At 39.7% G+C, this 26,958-nt stretch overlaps 1 protein-coding gene across 1 annotated transcript in view; it reads left to right on the forward strand.

Moving 5' to 3' along the window:
• The window catches only part of CERKL (CERK like autophagy regulator), a 106,314-nt gene that overhangs the window by 9,175 nt on the left and 70,181 nt on the right, over nucleotides 1–26,958 (forward strand). The window contains exon 2 of the mRNA XM_075180503.1: nucleotides 26,471–26,710. Coding sequence (XP_075036604.1) covers nucleotides 26,471–26,710 — 240 coding nt within the window. The remainder of the gene's footprint in view (nucleotides 1–26,470; nucleotides 26,711–26,958) is intronic.

Consider the following 26,958-nt stretch of genomic DNA (forward strand, 5'->3'; position numbering starts at 1 on the left):
AGAGCAGATGCTGATAGAAATCGCTCTACAGATGCATTGGGCTTTGTTTTTTAAAGGATACTCATCAGCTTATTATCCGATACTCACTGCTGTGATTTATTCTACTATAAAGTTATGATTTTTTCTGATGAAATTGCTCCTGTTTGTGTCCCTTTATGGCTTTAAGAAATAGGTATCATCTTTGAATATGATCTAATTTGATATTAGTAACATAATCATAAAATGAGAAACACAGCTTTGAGAACAGCTCCACACAAAACACTATAAATGAAGCTATTTGGCAATAAATACCCATTGTCTGCACGTAATACATAACCATCGCAGAAGTACGGTTCCCTATATTTTCCTAAACACTACCCAAATGAGGGTGTCATTTTATTCCCCAAAGAGATGTTATGGCAGTAAAGCAGACCAGGGTAGGATGCTTTTAAACATAGTAACAATGATCCTGAAACATAATTAATTCTGAGTGTATATCCTCTTCTGCTGTGGCTCTTTGCGAGCAGATGTGATTGAAATAGATACTCTTAGTCTGTTTTGGATACCTAAAGTAAGACATCTGTCGGTTATGAAGCAGTGCTTTGTAATGGGAATAGTATGCAGGAAGCTCAAAGTGATGGCAATAGATATTGCTGTGTGATTTAGCCTACTTCAACTAGGTGATGTTATAATTGGCTTTACGGACAGTGTGACGGTGTCTGTGTCAAATAGCAGACACATTGCAACAAAGTGTGGAATCATGTATTGCAAGATACAATAGTTTTATATTGCATTAGTAGAGAATAACTGTAGGTGCAAATGATATCAGGAAGCATTAATGTGAGATTTACAGCCCTAAAGCTGGGTACGCACTACAGTTTTTTCACACGATTATCATGCCAATCACTTGATAAGCAACTGTTAGGTCTGATAGAGCATTAGTGTGCATGCTCTCACAGTCATGTTTTATCATACCAAAGCACATCTTATCCATACTTACCAACTCTCCCGGAATGTCCGGGAGACTCCCGCATTTTGCGAGAGTCTCACGGACTCCCGGGAGAGTGTGGCAATCTCCCGCATGTGGCAGAATTCTGCCCACTTCCTAGTGAAGTGAGCAAAATTAGGTCCAAAACGCTGCAATTCACCGGGAATCGCTGCGTTTGGCCTCGCCCCCTACTGTCAAATGATGCGTTTGCGTCATTACGTCACGGGGTCGGGGCCAAAATGACGTAAATTTTGTAGCCCCGCCTCCCCCGGCAGGCTCCCAGAAGCCAACTTAATAAAGTTGGCAAGTATGATCTTATTGTTTCATTTGATTTTATAACCTGGACAATAAATCTTTATAAGCGATGGAAAGATGTTGTGCCAATTCTGCAGTGTGTACGTACTCACGACCAGCAGTGTAGGCAGATCTCCATAGCGTTTACAGTCACAATCTTTTCAGCAGATGGTTATGGCAGATGAAGAGCACAGATCTGAAGGTAAATCGTGTAAAATCGTGTAAGTGTGTACGCATGAATCGCATGCTGATCAGTCGTTGATAAAATCATTAACAATATGACATCGGGAGAATTTTTCTGTAGTGTGTACCTAGCTTAAGTGTAATCTGTTACAGATATAGTGGGGGCGAGGGGTCGGGAGTCGGTGATGGGAAAACATTTGATATACTCACCACGCTCATAGTCCATTCTGCCGCTATTTAAAGATGGTGAACTTTACCGATTCGTCTGTTGCGTATTACAGAGCCAGCAGAGCACTGCCGGCATATATATATATATATATATATATATATATATATATATATATATGTGTGTATGTGTGTATATATATATATATATATATATATGTATGTGTATATATATATATATATATATATATATATATATATATATGTATATATATATGTGTATGTGTATATATATATATATATATATATATAATATTATTATTTCTTAAGTTTATATTATATATGTTGTTTCCTGCTCTCAGGTTATATAGCACGTCTAGGTAACTGCTGATAGTTTATGCTAAAGTTTATTGAGAGGCGCAATGAGTCATTTCTAGTTTATTGCAGCTTTTAGAGCCATTTAAAACTTTTGAAAGATGTGTGTTCACCTGTATTCATTGTAACATTGTTATCACAGTACCGCATCTTCCCATTTAAAACATAATCAAATCAAAGTACAGTTCTTCATCACCTTATAAATGTCCTAATGAATCCACAGCCCATATATACGAGCGTCAGGGCTGCGGGTCACTAAGTCACTTTGTCTGTGGTAGAGCTGAACTGATATATTGGATGCATTTACTATGCACCTGCCATCTTTTATTGAGCAGTTTGACCATTATATTGCCTCCCCCACAGCATCCAGCTCTCTAAAGTACATCAAGTTCTCCACACATCTGCTGCTATTTTTTATTATTATTATTTTTTCCGGTTGAAAATAAAATAAAATTAAATGCAGATATTATTTTTTTCCAATGTCTCTCAGCAGACCTGGAGTTATTGGGGACTATTAACTCCTAAAAATATAAAATCGTGTTTGAATAATCTGTTTACAATACCTGTGAAAATATAATAATTAACAGTACTTTAAAGGGAAGTTCAGAAGACCAATGTGGTTTAGATACTTTTGTGAAAGTTCTTGCTAGTTGCTAGTTATTTACATTTACTGAAAATACAGTGTATGCAGAACCGTTCCCAGGCACTCTACGGCACATCACGGAGAATTCAATCCCCCCCATGACTCCTATACACAGAACATTATTTATACAAATTGATCAAAGTCAATATAATTATAATACCAAACTAATATTTGTGTGTGTAGTGTTACTGCAAAACATGTAACCATTGAAAGAATCATGGGGCCTATTTATTAATTAATAGGGTTTTGTCCCATTATCTATTTTTTTTGTAAGCATTTATTAAAAAAAATATTCCAAATAGCGCATCCGATAGGAGACTCTATCGGCGATGGCTTTACCTTAAAACTCCGGTCACTATCGCAAAGTGGATCGGAGACGCTGCGCTGAGGGATCTTAAGATCCCTCTACCACAGTGATCTTCCCATAGGATTCTTCATACTTACCAACTTGACAAAGTTTCCGGGAGAGGTGGCCGTAATGGGGGCGGGGCTCCAAAATGCGTGTTATTTTGGTCCTGGCCCCGTGATGTAATGACGCAAACGCGTCATTACATTGCGGCGTTTGAGAGCTAATTCTGACCACTTCACTCTGAAGTGGGCAGATCCGGGATATTGCCACACTCTCCCGGGAGTCCGTGAGACTCTCGCAAAATGCGGGAGTCCCCCGGACATTCCGGGAGAGTTGGCAAGTACGGGATCCTTCAGATGGTGTTAGTCATTGCTGACAAGTTCCGGAAAAAAAAAAAGCTGTTTCCATATGGTTTAGAGCTTCATAAATAAGCCCCCCTGTGTCTGTATACAAATGGAAACAATACACTAGTGTTGTATCTATCATTACATTAATAACAGTGATTGGCCAACAACACCTCCCCACCTCCATCTTCCTATTTGGTTTTTTTTATTATGTTTATTCATGTACATGATTCCTTAATCAATGCAAGAGAAGGGAAGGTGACCTATTTGTTTCCAGAAAATATTCACTTTTCCACTTTGTAATTGAGATGTTGATTAAATCTCTTTTTTGCGCCCGTTGTGCTCACAAAGCCACTGAAACAAAATGCATTGTGTATTTGATACTTTGAATTGCCACATAAAGACGTGCTATTATTTTAGACACCAATTGATTCCACGATAGTGTCACATTTCCGGCACATATGCTTCTGTTTTTGCACAGATGACCCCTGGAACATCTGTTAGATTTGTGGTGGTATCTGAAGGTTCATGTGATTTGTCTTTTTTTCGCTTGCTGCTTCCCAGCTACCAGTTCATCATTGCTTATTGCTGGTAAATATTGTCAATATCTGGATTCAGCCGTTTGTCACAAGACACCTGATCAGCTGGTATCCAGAGCTTTGATGTTAAATGTTAATGATTTCTCAATCAATAGCAAGGAAGTGCGCACATGAAATGAACATGAAGTAATTGTATTGTACACATTCATCGTCGTAGCACAAATTGCATTATTCTAATGATCTAACATTGTGCCTGTGATTAGCTAATGTAGCACGGTTGATTGCAAATTATCTGTATTCCTCTACTTTTTAGTCTTGCTTAATTTGTATTAGTAGTTTCTAAAATAATTCCTATTAATATATGGATAAACATGTTTATCAATAAGGTTTATGTATCCATCCCTATATAAACTGTCCTGCTACACTGATACGGTAGAATCGTTTTAATGGAAAATTATTTAAACTTAGATAGCGTTCAGTATACGGTAGTATAGAGATACCATTTTATATAGAGAGTTTTATCTCAGGACATTAAATTATTTACATTTTCATTGTGAGAACTATGCTTCAGTCCTGTTTGTTTTTCGCAAAACCCTTTTATGTAATGTTTTCCTGTTTATGGTGTTTTCTATTTTGTGTGCTTTTTTATTTTTGGGTTTTCATCTCTTTGTGATATATTTTTTTTTTATATATATTTTTTTCTTACACAGTTTATTTATTGCAGTTGGCACAGTTGTGTTGTTAGCGCCTAGGGCGAGAAGGAAAATTGCCCCCCCCCCCTTCTTCCTTTAGTTTTAACCTAAAATATTCATAAACAGCGCCCCCCTTCAGCATTGCGCTCTGGCTGGTCGCCCCTCTCCCACAGCCCTGGTTATTGACCTGGTCAGTTGTAGTATTTTGAACTCATTTACATGCTCTCATGCTGAGACCTTCTTTGGGTGCGTATGTTATTTATATAGCGTCAGCATATTCCTTAGCACTTTACATTTGGGAATAAACATTGTAAAACAAGACTGAGCATTAACAGACAGAGATGTAAGTGGGCCCTCCTGACAAGCTTATAATATAAATTTATGATGGTCTCATTTATAGTGAAAGAAGCGTAGTGAGAATTATGTAGAAGACTGGGTAAAGCAAATCCCATCATTTATACTATACAAACAGCAAAGACGGATGTGGAAACTTGAACTAACAGTTCCTACATACCTCCCAACATGTCTGTCCCTGACAGCAGAGCAGGGCCACCCCATATTATGACGTAGCTACGCCCCCAGAGAGTTGCTTAGCGCTTTGAAGAGATTGGCTGCCCCTTAGCTACCTCCCTTCCCCCAACATTCACATCCACCGGACAAACATGTCCCCACAGGCCTAAAATCAGGACTGTCCTGCCGAAATCGGGATAGTTGGGAGGAAAGCTCCTATGTTTTCTGTTTTTGTGCAGTTTTGGTTAAATAGCAGTGTGAAGTGTTTCAGCTTTGCCCATACTTACCTACTTTCTTCAGCTCTCTTCCGGGAGCCAGCCAGTGGAGGGGGGCGTGAGGGGGCGGGGCGGCCAAAATCGCGTCATTTCGGCCCCGCCCCCTGTGACGTCATGACGCACATTGCGTCATTTGACAGCGGGGGGCGGGGCTAAACGCCGCGATTCATCGGGAATCGCGGCGTTTGGGATCTAATTCTGCCCACTTCACTAGGAAGTGGGCACTTCCTAGTGAAGTGGGCAGAATTCGGGAGATTGCCACACTCGCCCGGGAGTCCGGGAGACTCTCGCAAAATGCGGGAGTCTCCCGGACATTCCGGGAGAGTTGGCAAGTATGGCTTTGCCGAGTAGTAAGCAGTGTGTACTGCCTTACCGAAGTGTTATTGTAGATGGTTGACATCTATAGAATAGTGTCCCAAGAGCAAGAAAGTGCTCCTTGTGACTATTTATATAGTGCCACCATATTGCAAATGCTGTAAAGCCCTATTGGAGCCTACAATCTAAATTCTCTACCACACAAACAGTAGGGTCCATTTTTCAGTTAGCAGCCATGTAACCTTCTAGGGCAATGTTTGGCTAACCTGTGACACTCCAGGTGTTGTGAAACTACAAGCCCCGGCATGCTTTGCCAGCTATCAGCTAGTTATCTACTGGCAAAGCATGCTGGGGCTTGTAGTTTCACAACACCTGGAGTGTCACAGGTTAGCCATCACTGTTCTAGGGCCTGATGTAGCGTTGGACGTAATTTACACGGAAATCCTAAGAGTAAATTGCATCCCATCATTTACATATGATTCCAAGTCGCACACACCTCCTTATCTGCCTTATGGGCTGGTGTGCATGATAGACTTAAGTGTATCAGTCACAGCAGCCCTGTAAGGCAGATAAATGAATAAATAAATTAATGGGAAAAAAAACCCTGTTTCACTCGCCTCCCAAACAGCAGTAGGGGTTGGTTAAGCTGTTTGGGAGGGGGGTGCAAGCCTTTTTTTAAAATGTAATTATTGCTTTTATTTCTTTTTTTAATACAGCAAGGTCTGTTGCACCAGGAGAAATCATCTGCTCAGATACGTCTCCTAAAGACCTATCTGCAGCTGCTTTCAACTCAGCATAGCATGTAAAGTGCGTGAACACACCTTTACATTGCTAGACTTGCCCACTAACTCCTCTGTTCCACCTCTCTAAGCACAGAGAGGTGCTAGGGGCAGATCCGTCTCAGTCTGAGTGCATGCTGAGGCAGATCCGTGGCAAAAAGGGCTTTACATGAGGCCCCTAGTGTGGTTTTGGAGTATGGGAGGAAACTGGGGCACCCCGAAACACCCCATGCAAACATGTGGAGAACACAGGGCCCTGCTCGGGAATCAAACTCATGACCCTAGCATTATGAGGTAGCAATGGTAACCACTGGGCCACTGTGCTGCCCAGTCGTATCCATTATGCTGGTTGGAGTTTGGTGCCACACAGAAATCACTGGAAAAATATCCATTTAATGTGTACAGATATAGGAATGTATGCATAAGACACAAGACTTGTTCATACATAGTGGCAGATGTTTCACTCCCCACAATTCCACATCTCCTAGAAACTAATCTTTTCAGAGTACACGCTGATTCTTAGAAAAACAAACATTTGGCAAATAAATGGCATAAAATCCCTGACATCAGCATTAAATAACTGTAATTGAATGTAGTGTTTTCTTTATTGAAACCTGAGTACCTTGTTATGGTACAACAGAGTGAAGATGTATTAAATGCATTGTGAATTGGCAGACCTTGCAAATGGTATAAAAACATGTCTTTCTAATAACCCATTGTTATGCTTAATAAATAGTATACAGGTTAGAACTAAAGTAAGTTTCAAATAGTTAATTATTCTATGTAACATACAAGTAATATTTTATAGACAATACAGGTATGATATGAATTATAACGAATGCTTTGGACTCGGATTTCCCCGGATAAGGTGTTTTTTTTGCAATTTAGAGCGGCATGCCTAATATATACTATATTACAATATATTACATTTACAAAAATAGCCCTGCCTTTCCCCACACTCCCCTTCTGATCCCCACCCTCATTCATCGTCATCATCACCATTTATTTATATAGCGCCACTGATTCCGCAGCGCTGTACAGAGAACTCATTCACATCAGTCCCTGCCCCATTGGAGCTTACAGTCTAAATTCCCTAACACACACACACAGACACAGACTAGGGTCAGTTTTTTTGATAGCCGCCAATTAACCTACCAGTATGTTTTTGGAATGTGTGAGGAAACCGGAGCACCCGGAGGAAACCCACACAAACACGGGGAGAACATACAAACTCCACACAGATAAGGCTATGGTTGGGAATTGAACTCAGGTGCTAACCGCTAAGCCACCGTGCTGCCCCCCTCATTCTTCTCATTGTTTAGTAATGCTCCTCACAGTGACAGTAGCAGGAAATGTGAGGAGTGTGTGTGTGTGTGTGTGTGTGTATGTGTTTGTTTGTGAAGGGGGGGATGTATCGCAAAAAAATAACAACTTCAAAAAGATGGTACTCAATGTGCAAACATGAGGAGACCATAACTGAAAACCAATAGGTAAATTTTAAGTTCAACCACAAATGTCTATAATAATCATCTGTGTAGTTCCAATGTTACTCACAATACTATAGATATATTCTTCAAACTTTGTGTGGATATAAAAGTCCTTGAAAGATGATGATGGACATCGACCAGTCTTAATCAGAGAAAGTCCTATCTTTCCCAAATACGTACTTGTATAGCTCTTTTTAAGGTCGTGTATTAAGGGCGACTTGCACCTCCCAGAGTGTTCTCAGCACTAGTGGTCAAAGCCTAGGCTTGTAGCAGCAATTGTGCAGGAGCAAACAGCGTGGGGTCCCCAGGCCAAAGCCACTACCAGTTCTGTTATACTAGCCAACCAGTCCTAGCCTGTTCTTCATGGGGCACGTAAACCAAATGTGCCTCCCCCCTTAAAGAAAGCAATCCCATGTTGAATCAATAGAGTGCTCCCAACACCCATGCCCAGTGTGTTTCAGAGTGATAATTATTTAAAAGTGAGGTTTCAGCACTTTTCCAAGGTGCACTACTGGTCCCATCAAGCCCTGGCAGGCCTAGACTGCTTGGGTATGCTGGTGCTTGTAAAACAGCATACCCATGCCTGCTAGAGCATGATGGTGCTTTCAGAACTACAAGTGCCAGCATGCTCTGTCAACCAGCGCTCACTGGCTAGTACACCTGGAGAAAAAATACTGTTAAATAAAAACACTGACAATGTGAAAAAAATATTTTACTGAAATAAACAACTCCCTCAATCTTTTTATTGCTCACTTAAATCTAAAATGATAATCTTCTTTCTTCCTGCTTGTAATCCTTTTGAAAAAATAATAATAAAACATTTGATGAAAATTTGCTTCCTGCGGACTAGCGACGCAAATAGGTTCAAACCAAGCTGGAACGTTAGCGTTAGTTTTGGGAACCTACAATGGTTAATAACTGATGTCACCAGTACTTAAGACAGGAAGCCTGGTGTGCATCGAAAAATATTCCCAGCGTTTACAGCCGACAGGATTATTTTTAGCAGAATTGCTGGACACGTTTTTTGTTTGTATACTTTAGTCTGTAATGACACACGGAAAGCCTCTTTTCCCTGTTCTAGCTCCTTCCTAAATTTGTTGTTTCAACGTAGACATGCAGGACACACCTGGGCATGGAAGTTGCATTATAATTTTTTTCTTTCTCTTTCTCCTATTGAACAGTGAACATCTGATTTTGTAATCACTATTTCCTGCCTGTGTCATGTTACTATTAAATGACGTTGTTGTCTCTAAAGATTCCAAATACAAGTATCCATTAAACATATTGTTTTGTATTTGCACCAATTGCGGACATCAACGAAAATAAAATTCTGTAACCAAATAAAAATATTTCCATTAATTTCTGTGCTTGGTAACAACGTAAGCTTATTATAAAGCAGAGGGACAGACCATTATAATTAACAAACAAAAAACAAGATTTCTGTGCATTTGTTTGTCTGACAACTTGTTTTTGCTAACTGCATTTAAGTAAATTCTTAAAGAAAAGATCTTTGTAGCATTTCTATTTAAAGCATTACCATTTTGAAGGTTAGATGTGATTTATTTCAAACTGTCTTCTATTAGTTCTTCACTTTCAGGCTCTGAGAATCAATTAAGATGTTTACTTGAAACTTTTACTGTTTTAATATAATTAACTATAATACAATGCTAATTGACCCACTATATGTCTTGCATCTCATATTCAATTATCCTTTTATTACTTCAAGCTTTCCACGCTGATCAGCTCAGTGGACATTAAACAGAGACATTATAGGGGGAATTCAGTTCTTAGTGATGTGCTGCCGGACACCACGGCGTAACTACCGTTACTAGAGGAGTTTCTTCTCATTTCTTCTCACACCTCTATGGGGTGAGAGGAAGAATGAGCAGAGATCTGAGGGTGTGAATAGCTCATAGAGTTTTCACAGACCGTTCCAGAGGCACTTCGCAGCACATCGCACCCCTTGCATTGTAACATGGTTTGTCCAGGAGAAAACGTATTCATTTTTTTGCCTGACTTTCCTTAATGAATCAGGCCCAATGTTTCTACTTGAAAATCCCTCCTCAGTAGGTAGATCATCGTTTCACTGATCATAGAACTTGCCTTGTATCTTGTAACAGAAGTGTGGGCTAAGGATGAGGGAAGAACCAGGGTGAACATAATTATAGAACAAAAGGATACATAGCTCTCGCCCAGGGCTGCCAAGAGGAATTCAGGGCCCGGGTACAACAAATTCATGGGGCCCCCCTCATAGTCGACTAAGCGCAAAAAATTTCGGGGGTGTGGTCATACATTTAGGGGCGTGTCAATGTGCCGTTGGGGCGTGGCTAGCCTACCGACGGCGCAAAATTTTTCGGAGGTGTGTTCATGCATTTGGGGGCGTGGTAAATGCGCCATTGGGGCGTGGCTAGCATCAAAATCACTAGGCTCTCAATTCGCTGGAGCGTCACATATGTCCAAGCACTCCTGACTTTCAGGACATCTAGCACCACAGTGTAGTATACAAAGAATGCAGTGTGTACACAAACAGTTCAGTCTTGGCCTGCACCTTACATTGGGCACAACACTCACCAAAAATTGGTATTGTCCCTACTAGAATCACAACATTTCACACACTGTGCTGCTCTCTCCTACCTGTTCTTCTCACTTTCTCCACCTGTGGCTGCTGCTTTCTTTTGTTGCGGCTTGTCCGAATCCTGCAATGTTGAAGGGCCTATTTGGAAAAAATGGCTACATTTAGAAAATTACAGCCAGCCCCGGCGTTAAATCAATAGCACCCACAATTGATAATTAGGTCTTCCTCCAGCCCCAACATTAAAATAATAGTATTCACATTTAATAAATAAACCTATTTCCCTTCCTGCAAACAGCCCCAGCAATACCTATTTCCTGCAACCATCACTGCCATTAAATAATTCATAGTCACATTTAATAAATAGACCTCATTCTCCCTAAACTCACCCCAACATTCAATAGCCCCCAAACCTCCCCATCTTAAATTAATAGTCCCCACTATTAAATTGCCTCACCATCACCCTACAAACAAAATAGCACCTATTAATTAGCCACCACCTACCTCACACACTACATTGCAACAAGCCCCCTGTGCCATCACACACATTACTGTGCCCCTTCATTACAACTACACTGTGCCCCCTTATGCTCACACTGTGCCCTCCATGCTGCTCTCCCCCCTTCTTTTTCCCTCTGTGCCTTTCTCCCCCTTTTTTTCACTCTGCGCCTCTCTCCCCCTATTTTTTTTCTTTGTGCCTCTCTTCCCATTTTATTTTCCTCTGTGCCTCTCTTTCCCTTTTATTTTCCTTTGTGCCTCTCTTTCCATTTTATTTTCCTCTGTGCCTCACTTCCCCTTTTATTTTCCTCTGTGCCTCTCTTCCCATTTTATTTTCCTTTGTGCTTCTCTTCCCCTTTTATTTTCCTTTGTGCCTCTCTTCCCATTTTATTTTCCTCTGTGCCTCTCTTCCCATTTTATTTTCCTCTGTGCCTCTCTTCCCATTTTATTTTCCTTTGTGCCTCTCTTCCCATTTTATTTTCCTTTGTGCCTCTCTTCCCCTTTTATTTTCCTTTGTGCCTCTCTTCCCCTTTTATTTTCCTTTGTGCCTCTCTTCCCCTTTTATTTTCCTTTGTGCCTCTCTTCCCATTTTATTTTCCTTTGTGCCTCTCTTCCCATTTTATTTTCCTCTGTGCCTCTCTTCCCCTTTTATTTTGCTTTGTGCCTCTCTTCCCCTTTTATTTTCCTTTGTGGCTCTCTTCCCATTTTATTTTCCTTTGTGCCTCTCTTCCCATTTTATTTTCCTCTGTGCCTCTCTTCCCCTTCTTTATAGTACTGTCCCTTTCTGTTCTTTCCTCCTCTTGCCTCTCCATTTCTTTGCTTACCTTTGTCAGCTTCTTTCTTTTCTTCTCTTCTCTTCTGTCTTCATGCTGCTTTCTTCATGCTGGCTGCGGCGCTCCTCACTGACTGACGGGCGTGACTTGATGACATCACGCCCGACAGTCAGTGTGAATGGTGCAGAGAAGAACGAGGAGGGACGCGGCGCCGATCACGTGAGTATTAATTTTTTTTGGTTTGTTTTTTTTGTCCCAGCTCCCCCCACTAACGATCTTGCCGGACCGACCCCCGCCCCCCCCCCTCCCCCTCCCGCGGAAAAAAAAAAATTAAAATGAAAAGACGGAAGATGAAAAAAAAAACCAACAAAAAAAACCAAACAAATTTGCAGCGAAGGCCCGGTCCGGGCCCCCTGGCAAGCCCGGGCCCGGGTAAAATGTACCCGCTCCCCCCCCCTCTCGGCGGCCCTGCTCTCGCCGTATTATGGAGACCAATCCCTTCTACCCATGCAAAGCTTGATGGTGAGCCATACAAGAAGCCAGCATAATACTGACTTGTCAGAAATAGGGCTCTATTTTCTGTAGCTGCATAACGCAGAGATAGAAATCTTTTATCAGGCAATTTATAAAAGAAAATGACACATGGGCAGCTAGGCAATGCTCCGATCCCTTGCGATACTCTCTGGCAGCTGTAAGAGGACTCTTATCGTTTATCAGGCCAGAGTAGGGTACTTCATCACATGTACATTGTCAGGGCCGCCATCAGGGGGGTACGGCCAGTACTGTTGTGAGGGGCCCTGACAGACTAGGGTGCCCAGACAGACCTCTCCATCTGTGCGGGCTCCCTGGAATGTCCGGGCCCCTCAGTTTGACAGACCGTGCTGCCCCTTCTTCTTCTTACCTTCTTCTCTGCAATGCTGCAGCTCCACCTCCCAGGCTCTGATAGGCTGGGAGCACGGCGCGGTGAAGTCATGCGGAGGAGAAGGTAAGTTAATTAGGTATTCATTTTTGGGGGGGGGGAGGGGGACTTTAACTGGGGATGGGAGAGGGGGACCTCAACTGTGGAGGGGAGAGGGGGACCTTAACTGTGGGGTGGAGAGGGGGACCTTAACTGTGGGGTGGAGAGGGGGACCTTAACTGTGGAGGGGAGAGGGGGACCTTAGCTGTGGAGGGGAGAGGGGGACCTTAACTGTGGAGGGGAGAGGGGGACATTAACTGTGGTTGGGGGGAGAGGAGGACCTTAACTGTGATTGGGGGGGGGGGGGCACATGTATGGGAATGGGGGAGCCTGCCAGATTAATTAGTACTGGTCTCCACAGTTTCTGATGGCAGCCCTGCACATTGTAAGCCTGTACTTGTACTTCCTATTCCAGATTTGAAAAAAAAAATAAAGTTTTTTTTTTTTAAAGAATAAATGTAAAAAATAGATGGTATTAGCAATCAGAGGACAGCAGCAATTCCTATACCGCTGCGGTCCTTGGTAGATAGGCTTACCCATGTATTACAAGTGTAAGCAGCACAGGAGACCCACAGCGATAGCTGGCCATAGTCATCTCTAAGTGGGGGTCTTTGGTAAATAGGAATGAGCCCTAAATCCTGTGAAAACTCCAGATTTAGGGATTATCTGCCTTTGATAAATAGACCCCTTAGTCTTTAAAAAAAAAAAAGGAAGAGGGCTCTTAACCATTTACAGCATTGTCAACATTCTCAACAGGTGATAGGCACACACAATACATACATTTGTTAATGCTCAAATTAATTTTGGACAGTTCAAATAACTATTTCATACCCCATCTCTCTTGATTTTACGTCCCTGCATAAAAGTAGCTATACAAGTAAATCAACAAGTGGATATCTATTATATTTTATTACTGCAGGCTCATGTAAAAGAAGATTGCAGCACTGATATCTTGTTACAAATAATAACTACCATCTCGTAACACTTACTGAGGCACTAGGTACCATCTGTTCTTGAGGTTTAGTCATTCTGTTGGATATAATGCTATTTAATTCTGTACCAAATTGACAAATCTTCATTGGGGGAAAGAAAATTTAATTGCAAGGCACACGGATAATCTCTATTTGCAGGTTGTACATTGACAACTACAGCAAAGCCGTGCAAAAAATGAAAAACACTGCGGCTTTAGTAGTGGCAGAAATCAATCGGTGCCAAAACTATTTAGTGGAGGTTTAACAAAAATAGAATAGGGTTCAGCACTTAAAAAGAAATATTACTGTAAGCCGAGGTGCTGTCTGAATCAATCTTGGCACATCTGTCTGATGTAGACCGTAAACAGGATTAAAGCAGGATTTATCTGCTTGACGCTAATTGTGCTTGCAGTTTTTAAACATGTCTGTTTTATTATTATTTTTTTAATACTGCATGAAAAGTAAGCCTCCCTGATAAATCTCCACCCGTCTATATTATGTGGAGATTTATACTGCACTTGGTTTTGAAGCAGTGGGGGGATCAGGCACATTTTAGTGTAGAATTACCTATCTAATCTCCTAATAATTAAGAATATTAAATTCTGTTTGAATGCGCCACACACTGGGTAAAGTCTGTGGGGGCACATAACCAATAAATTAAAATACACACATTTGTAAATAGAAATCCACTGCTTTATTGTTAATAGGTTTAATCATAAGCTTGCATTTTACATAATTTGGCACTACGGAGAACAGAAATAGAAGGTTATGTTGGCATTGACAAGTTGGAAATATAGTATACTACACAAGGCAAATGGGATTTAAAATGATCAGTTTAAAATGATTTTTCTCTGTATCACCACACACCTATCTGATACTTTTTCTGTTTCAGTTGTTAATTTAATCTTTAATACTTGATATCATTTTTTTATGTATATATTTGACATTTAACCTTATCCGTGCAGTTTGTTTGAATAAATATGCTGTGAATTTATAAATGTGTGCCTCACCTGCACTTTACTACTCTTTGGCTAGTAAAGACTTGGGGGGATATTTACAAAACTGCGGGTTTGAAAAAGTGGAGATGTTGGCTCTAGCAACCAATCAGATTTTAGCTGTCATGTTGTAGAATGCACTAAATAAGTGAAAGCTAGAATCTGATTGGTTGCTATAGGCAACATCTCCACTTTTCAAACCCGCACTTTAGTAAATATACCTCTTAGGTGTAGCTATATCAACCCTTCTAAAGAGGAAAAGTGGAGGTGTTGCCCATAGTAACCAGTTTCTAACTATTATGTATATAGTACGGTGATGGGCAACAGCCCTCCTAGCCTTCTCCTAGCTTCTTCCTGCTTTACTGTCAGATTTGTTTATTATAGCTTATAACACTTGTTTAACATGCCTGCTGATATATTATTACAGATAGATGCCTCTTTCTCTGATTAAATGTATTGTTTTAACTTACTGAGATTAAGGGTCCTGTGCAGCCCTTTTGAAGGTTAGAGGACCACACCATGCTCCCCCTGAAGTGTATCAGGTTGCCGTTTATTTGTGAATTTTTGGTAAAAAAATTAAATACATTATTGTTTTACCATAATATGCTTGTTTATTGTGTAGTCTGGTATCAGTAATTCGTTTTTTACCTTTACTAAAATCACTCCCCTGATTTTCATGGGACATGGCCTAATTTGGTAATGTTGGGGATGTGGTAAAGTGGTAGACTAGAAGTTGGTTTGGATTAGATCAATTAGGGCTTCAATATGAAGTTCTTACAGACATGACGCATCTAATGTGCAGCCAGTCTAGTGATTGTCACATTTCTGATTAAGGTGCGGAATAGAAAATGTACGAATAAAGTGTGACATAGCAGTATGGCCCAAGCCTTCTGTTTGTCCTGTCCTGGTCTGTTAATCAGGCACAGCTAGTTAGTAGACTAAATATTAAACCAAATGTGCAATAGAAAATAAAATGAGCACACAAACAATGTCTTTTATTCTTGTTATACGCACTGTATGGCCAGTACGGGTACATTTTGGTAATGTTTTATGTAAGATGTTTATCTTTTTTATGTAAGATGGTGAAATAGCGTAGGGAATATCATGCTTCAGGATACAATAATGGTACGTCTTGTGACCAATAAGTTGTATGTAGAGTATTTAAAACTTTATCAATTGTAAATAGAGAATTCACTAACTTTGGGGTATATTTACTAAACTGCGGGTTTGAAAAAATGAAGATGTTGCCTATAGCAACCAATCAGATTCTAGTTATCATTTATTTAGTACATTCTACAAAAAGACAGCTAGAATGTGATTGGTTGCTATAGGCGACATCTCCACTTTTTCAAACCCGCCGTTTAGTAAGTATATCCCTTTGAGTGAAGTGTGTTGGCAAGCCACCTTTTCTCTTGTTATAATAGACATTTTTATAATCTCTGTACAGCAGTACCTGCTATTTTGATTGCATTCAGGCTGTTGGTCACTTTTTGTCTCAGTGTGCTGAGAATCTGGCCCGCATCCTGTTCATCCAAGTCTTGGTTCGCTCATGGATACCCCTGTGGCTCCACCTATGCTAATCTGTAATTGGGGTGCTAGGAGCAAGTTAGCATATGTTCCATGGATAATCCATGCATTTCACAGATCAGCATGGGGGCAAGATATATTGACAATATAATTATCCGGGACAGTGGTCAGAGTACTTTTTGTTCCTGGATGACTAAAAAGATCACTTATATGTCCTTTACTGAAAATGTGGGAGTTTTTAAATCTATGGTTTCTATGATTTAAAAAGAAGGCTTTCCTACAAGCACGTTTGGGGAAGATGCAGCAAATACCATGCTACATGCATCCAACATTCCCTGTTCTAATACAATCCACATCAATTAATTCAGTTAATTAACCCAAGTTGATATGCAGTTGCAGTAGTATTGATTTATTTAAACTGAGAGATGCAGCATTATGTGCCGCATTAATTTAGAAATTTATCAGGTTAGGGTTTTCCGAAAAAAAAAAAATAATAGGGGCACAAGAGAATGTTTAATCATATTGTCTTTTTTTTAAAAAACTTTATTTTGAAATGACAACAAATGTAAAAAAAAAAAAAAGAGAAAGGAGTGTTCATCAAAACGGCAGTAGGTAAAAATAACACAAAGAAGAACAATACATCAGCAGCAAATCATATTGTATTTTAATATACTCCACTTTCTGGAGTAATACATGTGATAAAAAGGGATAATTTTGTATCTAAGGTTATTAAATGAAGGATTGCACTTACAGTTTGTGATATCAAGTGCGTATTTTTACGCAAATGTGCCTGTTAAATATCAATTAGTTTCTCATTCCACCATGTGCATTTCCACCTGGACCTGCCAACTTGGAAAACGTCAGGGGCAGCTAGGTGGATTGTATAGTAAAATGTTCTGCATGGCCACATTGGAACAAACAAAAAATGCCAGGTGCTGGGAAGGATCAGTGATGCTCCTATAATATACTCATCCTCCAATAAGGAAAGGCAAATAGATTCAAGCCAAATTGATATGTACCAATATTTAATATATTAAAAATGGATTAGAGAAATCTCATAGTGTACCAACACATAATGGCCATGCATAAATACATATGACTAAGCAGCAAAGAAACAAAAAATAACATAAACAATGCCCGGGCAAAAAGAAAAATATAAAACCATATGGCAAAGGAACCTAGTGGATCTAAAAGTATAAAAATCCAATGTATCCCCAAAAGATGTTTAAAAAATAAAAATAAAAATAAAAAATAACAAAACTAAAACATGCATGCAAAAAGCGAAAGCACTGTAGTAACAAAATCCTCCACGATACTAAGAATTCCAACGTGTGAAGTAACCTTTAAGGGAGAAGATATCCCACTCATATGCCGCTAATGCACGCCAATACGATCCATATGTGTCAAGAGAGGAACGATGGTATGCTGGCCTCTCAAAGATCAAAAAGTCACCAACAATGTCTGTCCACTGACCTCGTGAGGTGTCCGGCTGGCATACAGAAGGAAATGATAATATCCAAAATGTTCTTACTGGTGGGAGGGCCCTCATGAGGAGTCGCGGTCTACAGCTATCTGACTGTGTGCCCAATCGTCCCGTAGGTGCTGTGTTCAACGAACTCCGTTCAAACTGCAGATGCTCTGTGTATGTGCATCCCGCCAAGCCAGAATCCAGTGGAAGGTGAGTAGGGCGATTCCTTAGTGAATCGTGTTTTTGTTTCGAATGGCCACATTGGGCCTGATTCTTTAAGTAAAGTAAGGCAAAAAAATAAGTTTTCTCCTGGACAAACCATGTTACAATGCAAGGGGTACAAATTAGTTTATTATTTTGCACATAAGTTAAATACTGGCTGTTTTTTCATGTAGCACACATATACTTGATAGCTTATTTGCACAGTGATATTTAAAGTTGATCTAGGACATACCCTATTCCAACTATAAATCTGCCATCACATTTTAAATTTACACCCCCCCTCCAATGTAACATGGTTTTCCCAAGGTGCAAAGTAGGCTATTATTATTATTATTACTAATTTTTATTTATAAGGCGCCACTAGGTATCCGTAGCGCCGTACAGGGACAGACAGAAACACGATACAGGGTGAGACAGCACGGAACAGTTAACAAAAAGCACAGTAACTCAGAAGCTCAAAGTACAGCTAGATGAAAGGTGAGAGCCCCCAGTGGTGAAGCTAGAGGGGCAGAAGGGCCGGAGGACCTCACGGAGGAGACAAGGAGCTGGAGAGCAGAGTTAAGGTGGTGGAGAACAGGAGGAGAGGAGGCCCTGCTCGAAGGAGCGTACAATCTAAGGGGAGGGAAAGATGGACAGAGACACAAGGGTAGGAGGAGGAAAGGGGAGAACGCAGAGAGGGAGAGGGGGGAGAGGAGAATGACAAGGAGGGAGGCAGGAGGAGGGCAGGATAGGGAGGGCGGTAGGTGGGAGGCTGGAAGGAGGTCGGTACAAACTGCTAGGTACAAACTGAAGAATTTTCCAACCAACGTGTTAACTACAACGATTTTACTAACAACTGAAGGTCTGATTGCTCTGACGATTTATGTGTACATGCGTTCAGGCAGCGACGTTTTGTCATGTTAAAAGATTTGCATTTCGTAGACACAGAAATGACACATGTCCCTGTACCAATATCCTCAAGAAATTTAAATAATGGGATGAGCATGTTCATTAAGAACCACCCAAAAACTCTTAAAAGTATATATATGCCTCTCTCATATGCTGCAGGAAATACGTGACAACACCCCTGATGACTTTAGGAATTTCCTGCAAATTAATGAACCCACATTCCAGGAACTGCTCCAAGTAGCCTTCCCCTTGATCCAGAAGGAGGACACCCATTTAAGAAGACCCATATCTGCAGAGCAGAGACTGGTTGCTACCCTGAGATTTTTGGCCAAAGGAAGGACACTGGCAGATCTTAAACACAGCACAGCAATTTCACTTCAATCTCTGGGTTTGATAATATCTGAGATCTGTGAGGCTATCATTGAAGTTCTTAGTGAACAGTATATAAACATGCTATATTCATCAGTGCAGTAGACAGCTACTATTGTTAGAAGCACCTAATTACCAATTGATTGATGTGCGGACACCGCACCACATGGAAGACGTACAGGCATCAGAAAATCACATACACGCGCTCCCAAAGGAGTCGCAGCTCGAGAAACTATTGGCACTTGATTGTGGATCGATCGGAAATTTATATACATTACATGATTGTCAGGTAATTGGAACGAGATTATTAAACAATATGACAATTGGCACTTTGGAACAACTTTCCACCATTGTGTAATTACACACACTAAGCCGACATCCAAATGAATGGTCGTATGTTGGCTATTTTGTACGATGATTGGACGATAAAGCTCCAGCGTGTACCTAGTCTCACTCCTTTTTATGCTTTACATTCCTTACTGAATCAGGCCCATTGTTTCCAGTTTGTAAGTGGTTGTCAAGGAGTACATTATCCCACCAAGAATAATAAGGATTACAAGGTATGTTGTAAAATTAATAGCAATGAGATTTGCAAGCGTTATAGGAGTTTAGGGGCTTGATTCATTAAGGAAAGTAAAGCAAAAAAAGGAGATACTTTGCAACTTGGCAAAACCATTCTGCATTTCAGGGGAGGTAAATTTAAAATGTGGGAACAGATTTATAGTTGGGGTACGACATGTCCTAGATCAACTTTTTATTTCAGTGTAAAAATAAAGCTATCAAGTAGTTGTGTGTCTGCTAAAACAGCCAGTATTTAACTTATGTGCAAAATAATAAACTAATTTGCACCCCTTGCATTGTAACATGGTTTTGCCAAGGTGCAAAGTTACTCCTTTTTTTGCTATACATTCCTTAATGAATAGGGCCCTAGGTGTTTGTCTACAAAAATATTTGTAAACACAATGGCCCTGATTCATAAAGGCACATGTACTGGGCCTGATTCAATAAGGAAAGTAAACAAAAAGTACCTTGGTAAAACCATGTTACATTGGAGGGGATGGGGTAAATTTAAAATGTGGGGACAGATTTATATTTGAGGTAGGACATGCCCTAGATCAAATTTAAATTTCAGTGTAAAAATTAAGCAATCAAGTATTTGTGTGCTACATGAAAAAACAGACAGTATTTATCTTATGTACAAAATAATAAACTAACTTGCACCCCTTGCATTGTAACATGGTTTGTCCAGGAGAAAACTTACTCCTTTTTTGCCTGACTTTCCTTAATGAATCAGGCCCACTGAGCGCAATGAGCATTTGTTTCAGAAGGCATGTAACTTGGGCTTGCACACCCCCAACAAGGGATGGATCTGAAGATACGTGTGGTGATGAATACAGGTGTACGTCTGCTGTGCTCTACTACACAGGACATACTGAGCGCAATGTGTGCTTGTTTCACAATGCACGTAAGTCAGGTATACATATGCCAGAATTCAGCAAGGAGCGGATGTAAAGATAAGTGTGGTGATGAATACGGATATAGGTCTGCTCTACTCTACTACACAGGACACTGCAGGATACGTTCATTACCTATGTGGAATATCAATTCTCAAAACAACGCACAGAAAAAAAATATTGAATTAATGTCACCTGGTAATAGTATAGACATTTATGATAAAACGTTAAAAAAATGTTTTTTTTGTTTTTCCTCCCATGAAATATATTTATTAGGATGCTATTTATGACTACTGTGCATAAAATACATGTTTACAGTTGCTACTGATTGCATACACCTGTTCTATCATACATACACATCATTAGTAAATGGCACTTAGACTAGACCCGTAGCTGGAACAAGAGATACGGCTGAAAAACAAGTACTTTTGAGATGCCCAGAGCTTGGATTGGACACTGCTGCGTGTGCTTGTGATAAGCACCCCCTTACTGTACATTGGCTACCGCCAAATGCTCTTTCCTCGCCCTATTCCCTCCCTGAAATCATAGGCTGTAGTAAGCGTCCTTTGCGCTCGAAGATTATTAGAACGTGGCTGCGTTCTACGGCATATGAGCTGGTTCTGAACATGCGCAGAGTAATTTTGACACAAAATTTGCAGATATAATCCTTGATAAATCAGGCCCATTGGCTTTAACTATCCTATTAATACTTATTAATTGTGAAATTAAATTAGTGGTATATGTGATGTATTGCCAACTTTTAGGATGTCTCCTTGACGATTTGTGTCAACATAGCCTGCCCCCTTTGCACAATGTCATTTTTCTGAACAGCAGGGGGTGGCACCATCGTGACGTTATTTGCTGCAAACCACATCATCAAGCCCTTGTCATTCCCAGGTCACTAAGGAAGTGGATGGGAACCGGAAGGCTACCTGCGCTTGCAGGAGCCCGGGAGGACTTCCTGAAATCTGTGAGTCTCCAGGACGTTCCAGGAGAGTAGACAAGTATGATATGTTGTTACTACAGATTAGTTCTGTAGTGGCCAAACTACACTGTTTGAAGATCAGTTTTGAAGAATACTCCAGGGAATTATTGGAACAGCTAAATACAAATAATGCACAGAAATAGTGGATTATAACAAGTCTTTGTGGAGTTAACTGACCTAACGAGCTTGGTATGTTTTTGGTAATTATACCTTAAGTATTCACTCTGGTGGCAGGATTCATTTGATGACCTGAAGTTAAGAGACAGCCACAGTCAGATAGAGTAAGTCATAATCTGAGATGTCAGGAGTTTTTTAGTTTTAAGTTTTTTAGTTTCCTGTGCTCTATTGTTCATTTCTTTTTTTATGGCTTTGTCTCTAATTTTGCTGCTATGGGGTTTTTTTTTTTTGGTTAATGAAGATTATTTGTTAGGAATAAGCCATGTGTTCTTTTGCTTCTTTTATTCTTTAGTTTTTCTTTGCAAATTCTCTTGAAACCTAAAAAATAAAGCAGTTGCAATTTTGCCAAAATGTGTAAAATAATTTGCACTGCTGTATATGTTTATTGATATAAGTATCAGAAATCTGTATTATTACTTTTAGGTATCTTGAATTGTAATTGTATGAATGTTAAGAGTCTCCTCAATTATTTCCTTTGTAAAAAAAACCACACCTTCTTCCATTATTTTACTGTAAAACGTGTGTTACCTTTCTGTTTCAGAAGATAAATATAGTGATGGGAGTCACTGTGTCTCCAAGGTTACAAACATTAAGAATGAAGAATATCATTTATTTTTTGGAGCTGCATACTTCTACATTGTACTTTTGCACTGCATGCCATACATAGATGCTGCCATTTAAATAATAAAAAAGCAAACTGTTCTTAAAACAGCCCCTCTCTGTGGTTGTACTATGTTAGAAAGCTATCACTAGTTAAGTGAAATTATTTGAAAAAAACAAAACTCTTCTTTCATATTGCCTATTGTTATCTTCTTTTAACTGGACCACTACACTCGTCAACGCTAATTTGATATCAATGTGATATGACAAAACAGTAGCAAAAGTTAATTTAGATCACAGTAAGAAGTCACTGGATTAAATAATACTGTTCAGTCTTTTAGAAAAAAGTTATTGCTACTAGATGGGAAATAGATTCTTTCCAACACTGATTAGCTGCGCTCCTTTGGGGTCCAGAGAAGTAATGAATGTATATTAAATTGACTCTGCAAAGTAGTATGTGAAGACAAGGCTGTGCATTAGTGTTATTAGCTTTACATTTGCCAGCGTATATTTACTTAAGTATCATGAATATATTGTGTTTAGTAGTTGAGAATTTAAATTGAATTGATGGCACAAATCATGTGAATTGTATTTTGTGCTATATGACTTTTTTTTACCCCGTGCTGTGGTTCGCCATGTGGCGCCCTGCATGGGGCTTTATACTGTTTATTAGTACAATGCTTTCTTATCTTTAATATTTCTATATATTTTTGCAAGCCTATGTGTTATATGCACTCTGTAAAAAAAAAACACTTTTTATTGAACAGAAAAAGCAGCATGTGTGTTTCATAAATATATATATATATATATATATATATATATATATATATATATATATATATGTATATATATGTATATGTGTATATATATATATATATATATATATATATATATATATATATATGTATAAATATATATATATCAAGTAATGTTGGTGATCAAATTGGAAAGTCAAGCGTAAAACACTTAAAATAGATTACTCCACAGCTTAAGTTGCATCCTGACAACTTTTTAACCCTAGGGTTATTCCGTGAAACCATCTCCCTCTCTTACCACTCAAGAAATATATTGGCATATGATGGTGCATAGGAAGCTCCCATGTCAGTACCTTTTTGTTGATGATAGGAAGTCCCTTGAAAGAGAAAGCAGTTATGGTCAGCACAAAGGCTAGGCAATCGACAAGAAGATCAACCAGCCTTTGATTCAAGTTACTCATAGATAAAACTTATATGGTTGCCAGTATACCTCCCTCATTTCCTATGCTGATGCTACATCAGAAATAACCATAGGATCAAATAAAGGTTGTCCAGTTATTACAGGACACCCACAGTATCACGAGCATTGGCTGGGAGCAAAACAAATTTATTGTCGCACTGAAACTTTTCACTGCCTGGGAAAGTACGCCACTAAATGAACAGAAAATCATGTGAGGTTTAGTTCCATGTAAGCATGTTATGCAGTGTTTACAGTAGAGGACTAGTATTTGTGTACTACATGACAAAAAGGCAGTACTTTCTTTATATGCAAAATAATACTCATTTGCTCCCCTTGTATTGTAACATGCTTTTGTTCAGAATCAAATTTACACCTTTTTTTGCCTTGTTCTCCTTAATGACTCATTCACGTTTTTTCTATTTTCACTTAAAAGTTTTAAGAATGTTTTGCTATCAATGGATAGATGCAATAAAACGTAATATATTAGTCATCATCATCTTAATTTATTTATAATGCACCACAGAATCCGCAGCATCGCACAATCAACAAAAATAAACAGAAAAACAATACAAATAGTTAAGGGACAACAATAGAATCCGTAAAACTCAATTAAAGAGACTATAGACAAAGCAACTACAAAATAAGACACAACTAGAACAAATTAAAAAGAGGATGAGGAGATAGGAGGTAGAGGAGGCTAAACTTGTGAGGGTTAACATTAAGAGGATTAGGTTAGTAAACAGAGAAGATAGATGTGGAGTTAAAAGGGCAGATAGAATTGTCTTAGGATGGGGCTGTGTGAAAAGGTGAGTTTTGATGTAGCGCTTGAATGATTCGAGGTTGGGGGTAAGTCTGATTGTGTGGGGCAGGAAGTTTCAAATGTGGGGAGCAGCGCGAACAGCGTCCCAAAGGCTGGAGTGTAAGGTGGTGATAGGTGATGAGGAACGGCAAAGGTCATTGACAGAACGTAGTGAGCGAATAGGGGAGTTTCAAGAACAGGTTGCTTTTTTATTATTTCTTGACAAGGTTGGAGATGTAGGTGAGGGAGTCATTATAGACAGCTTTATAAGTGAGAGTAAGCAACTTAAATTGTATTCTTGGGGGAATGGTGAGCCAATGGAGGGTTTTGTGTGGAATCATAGTGGAAGAGGAACAGCAGAAGAGGAAGATTACCTCATCAGCACAGATTTAAGTGGGGACAGACATTTGTCAGGCAAATCAGAGAGGAGAACATTGCAATAATCAAGGCAGAAGATGACAAGAGCATGGATGATGGTCTTGGTGGCATCCAGGGAGAGAAAAGGGCGACCCTTGGCAATGTTGAGAAAGTGGAGGCGACATAAATGGGCAAGGGTTGGGATGAGGGGAGTGAAATTGAAAGCAGAGTCATTGATGACCCCCATTGATGTGCCTGGGGACCAGGATAGAGAGTGACATCATCAACCTTAAGAGACATAAGAAGAGGGGCTGTGACGCTAGGTGGAGGAAAGATGATAAGTTCAGTTTTTGATATGTTGATCTTGAGGTAGCGTCCAGTCATCCAGGTGGAGATGGCAGAGAGGCAGTTGGACACACAGGAAAGGAGGGAGAGAGAGGTCAGGGGACAAAAAGTAAATTAGCGTGTCATTGGGATAGAGGTGATATTGGAGGTAGGGAAGCGGTGTAAAGAGAGAAAAGTAATGGGCCAAGAACAGAACCTTGGGGAACCTCAACAGATAAAGGGACATGAGTGGGGCAGGAACCAGTGGAAGAGACACTGAAGGAATGTTCAGAGAATTAGGAGGTAAACTAGTACAGGACAGTGCCACGCAGGCCAAGGGAGTGAAGGGTGTCAAGGAGGAGAAGATGGTCAACTATATATTCAATATATCAATATATTCAATTCTAGAAGTGGTTGAGTACTGTAGGATATTTTTCTTAAAGGTGATGTATCCATCCACTGGCCTTTATGTGCAACCCAAGTCCCTTAAACTTTGACCCTAACTATTTAAGGCTTTATTATGTATTACCTAAACCTTTTATACATCGACTAACTGACTCTGTCTTCATTTGACATGTTCTCTGTCATGCTTGATGTTCTAAGTAAAAAAGATCACATGCATTAAATATTTAGTTATATTTACTATTGACTTTATTACACTGTGCTTTAATTGCCAAGCTTATTTGAAAGGGTCAATAATGTCAGTTTGTTTTAATAGTGTTTAACAAGTGCAAGCATAAGCTGTGTTTAATGTGTCTGTATAGAGAGTAAGCACTGAAAAAGGAAGATCGCTGTAATAAAATTCCTAACCCTGTGCCTAGGGTCTGAAGGGTTATTCCTCATACATACTGAACTGCGGAGTGGTAGGAACTCTTCTTCTACTTCAAAGACTTATACAGTTTTCATGTGTAAAAAACAAAACAAAAAACAAACACCCAGAACTGAGTTTTTCTATGTTTCCTCTGCCCTAGAGAGAGCGTAGAAAAACATGTGCTTTATGCAAATACGCTGACTACAGTTTGGTGGCAACATACACTGTCATGCTTCCTTCTGGATTTTTTTTAAAGGAAAAAAGTGAAGTGAATCACAGAGAAAGTAACAATTGTGTGCATCAGTGCAGTTACCGTTAATACTCCATAGACTACCCAGAATGTTCCACAACATAAGAGATATGGTTGGCAAAGTTAACAATATTATACATTCTCTCTTGCTTCTTTTCGACAAATAATAAGGAATTGTGAATGAGGAAATTGGTATCCTCTTAAGTACACTTAAAATGAAACATTTTTATTTAATACCTTCTTGATTTTGGAGATATGTTTGCAATTTATTGCCATTGTCTGCCAACGCACTTAGTTTGTCTGTTGTGTAACATTGTCCTCATGTTCTCTCTCTACATAGGCAGCTCTAAAGCCAACCTGCAGCTCAAAGAAGAATCTGTTGACGTGAGAGACATATTCTCTGTGAAACTGAAACGCCGACGTGCAGCAGGGCAGGAAAAAGGTGGCACTTTGTTGGGTATCACAATATTTTTGTGTGTCCGAAAGGGACATAAGCTAAAGGACGACTCCATTGATCTTCACAATCTAAGTGAAGACTACTGTGACTTATGGTACCGTCAATTAAAGGAAATTTTGAATGGTGAGTTCATTTGAAAAAATTAATTATTATAAAGTTGTCATTGATGCTAAAATGAATGCCCAATTCTGAAGGAAATTTTACCTAAGCCTTTACGACTCCAGAAAAAAACATCATTAAAGCTGCATGACCACCTAGGAAATATTTTTTAATGTAGCTGATTTTCCTTGTGCTCTGTCTGTTCTTGAATCACCATCTTTAATAGCGGTGGAGGGAGGGGTGTGTGTGTGAGCGGGAGGACCAATTACAAG

The sequence above is a fragment of the Mixophyes fleayi genome, chromosome 7, assembly GCF_038048845.1.
Source record: "Mixophyes fleayi isolate aMixFle1 chromosome 7, aMixFle1.hap1, whole genome shotgun sequence".
NCBI lineage: Eukaryota > Metazoa > Chordata > Amphibia > Anura > Limnodynastidae > Mixophyes > Mixophyes fleayi.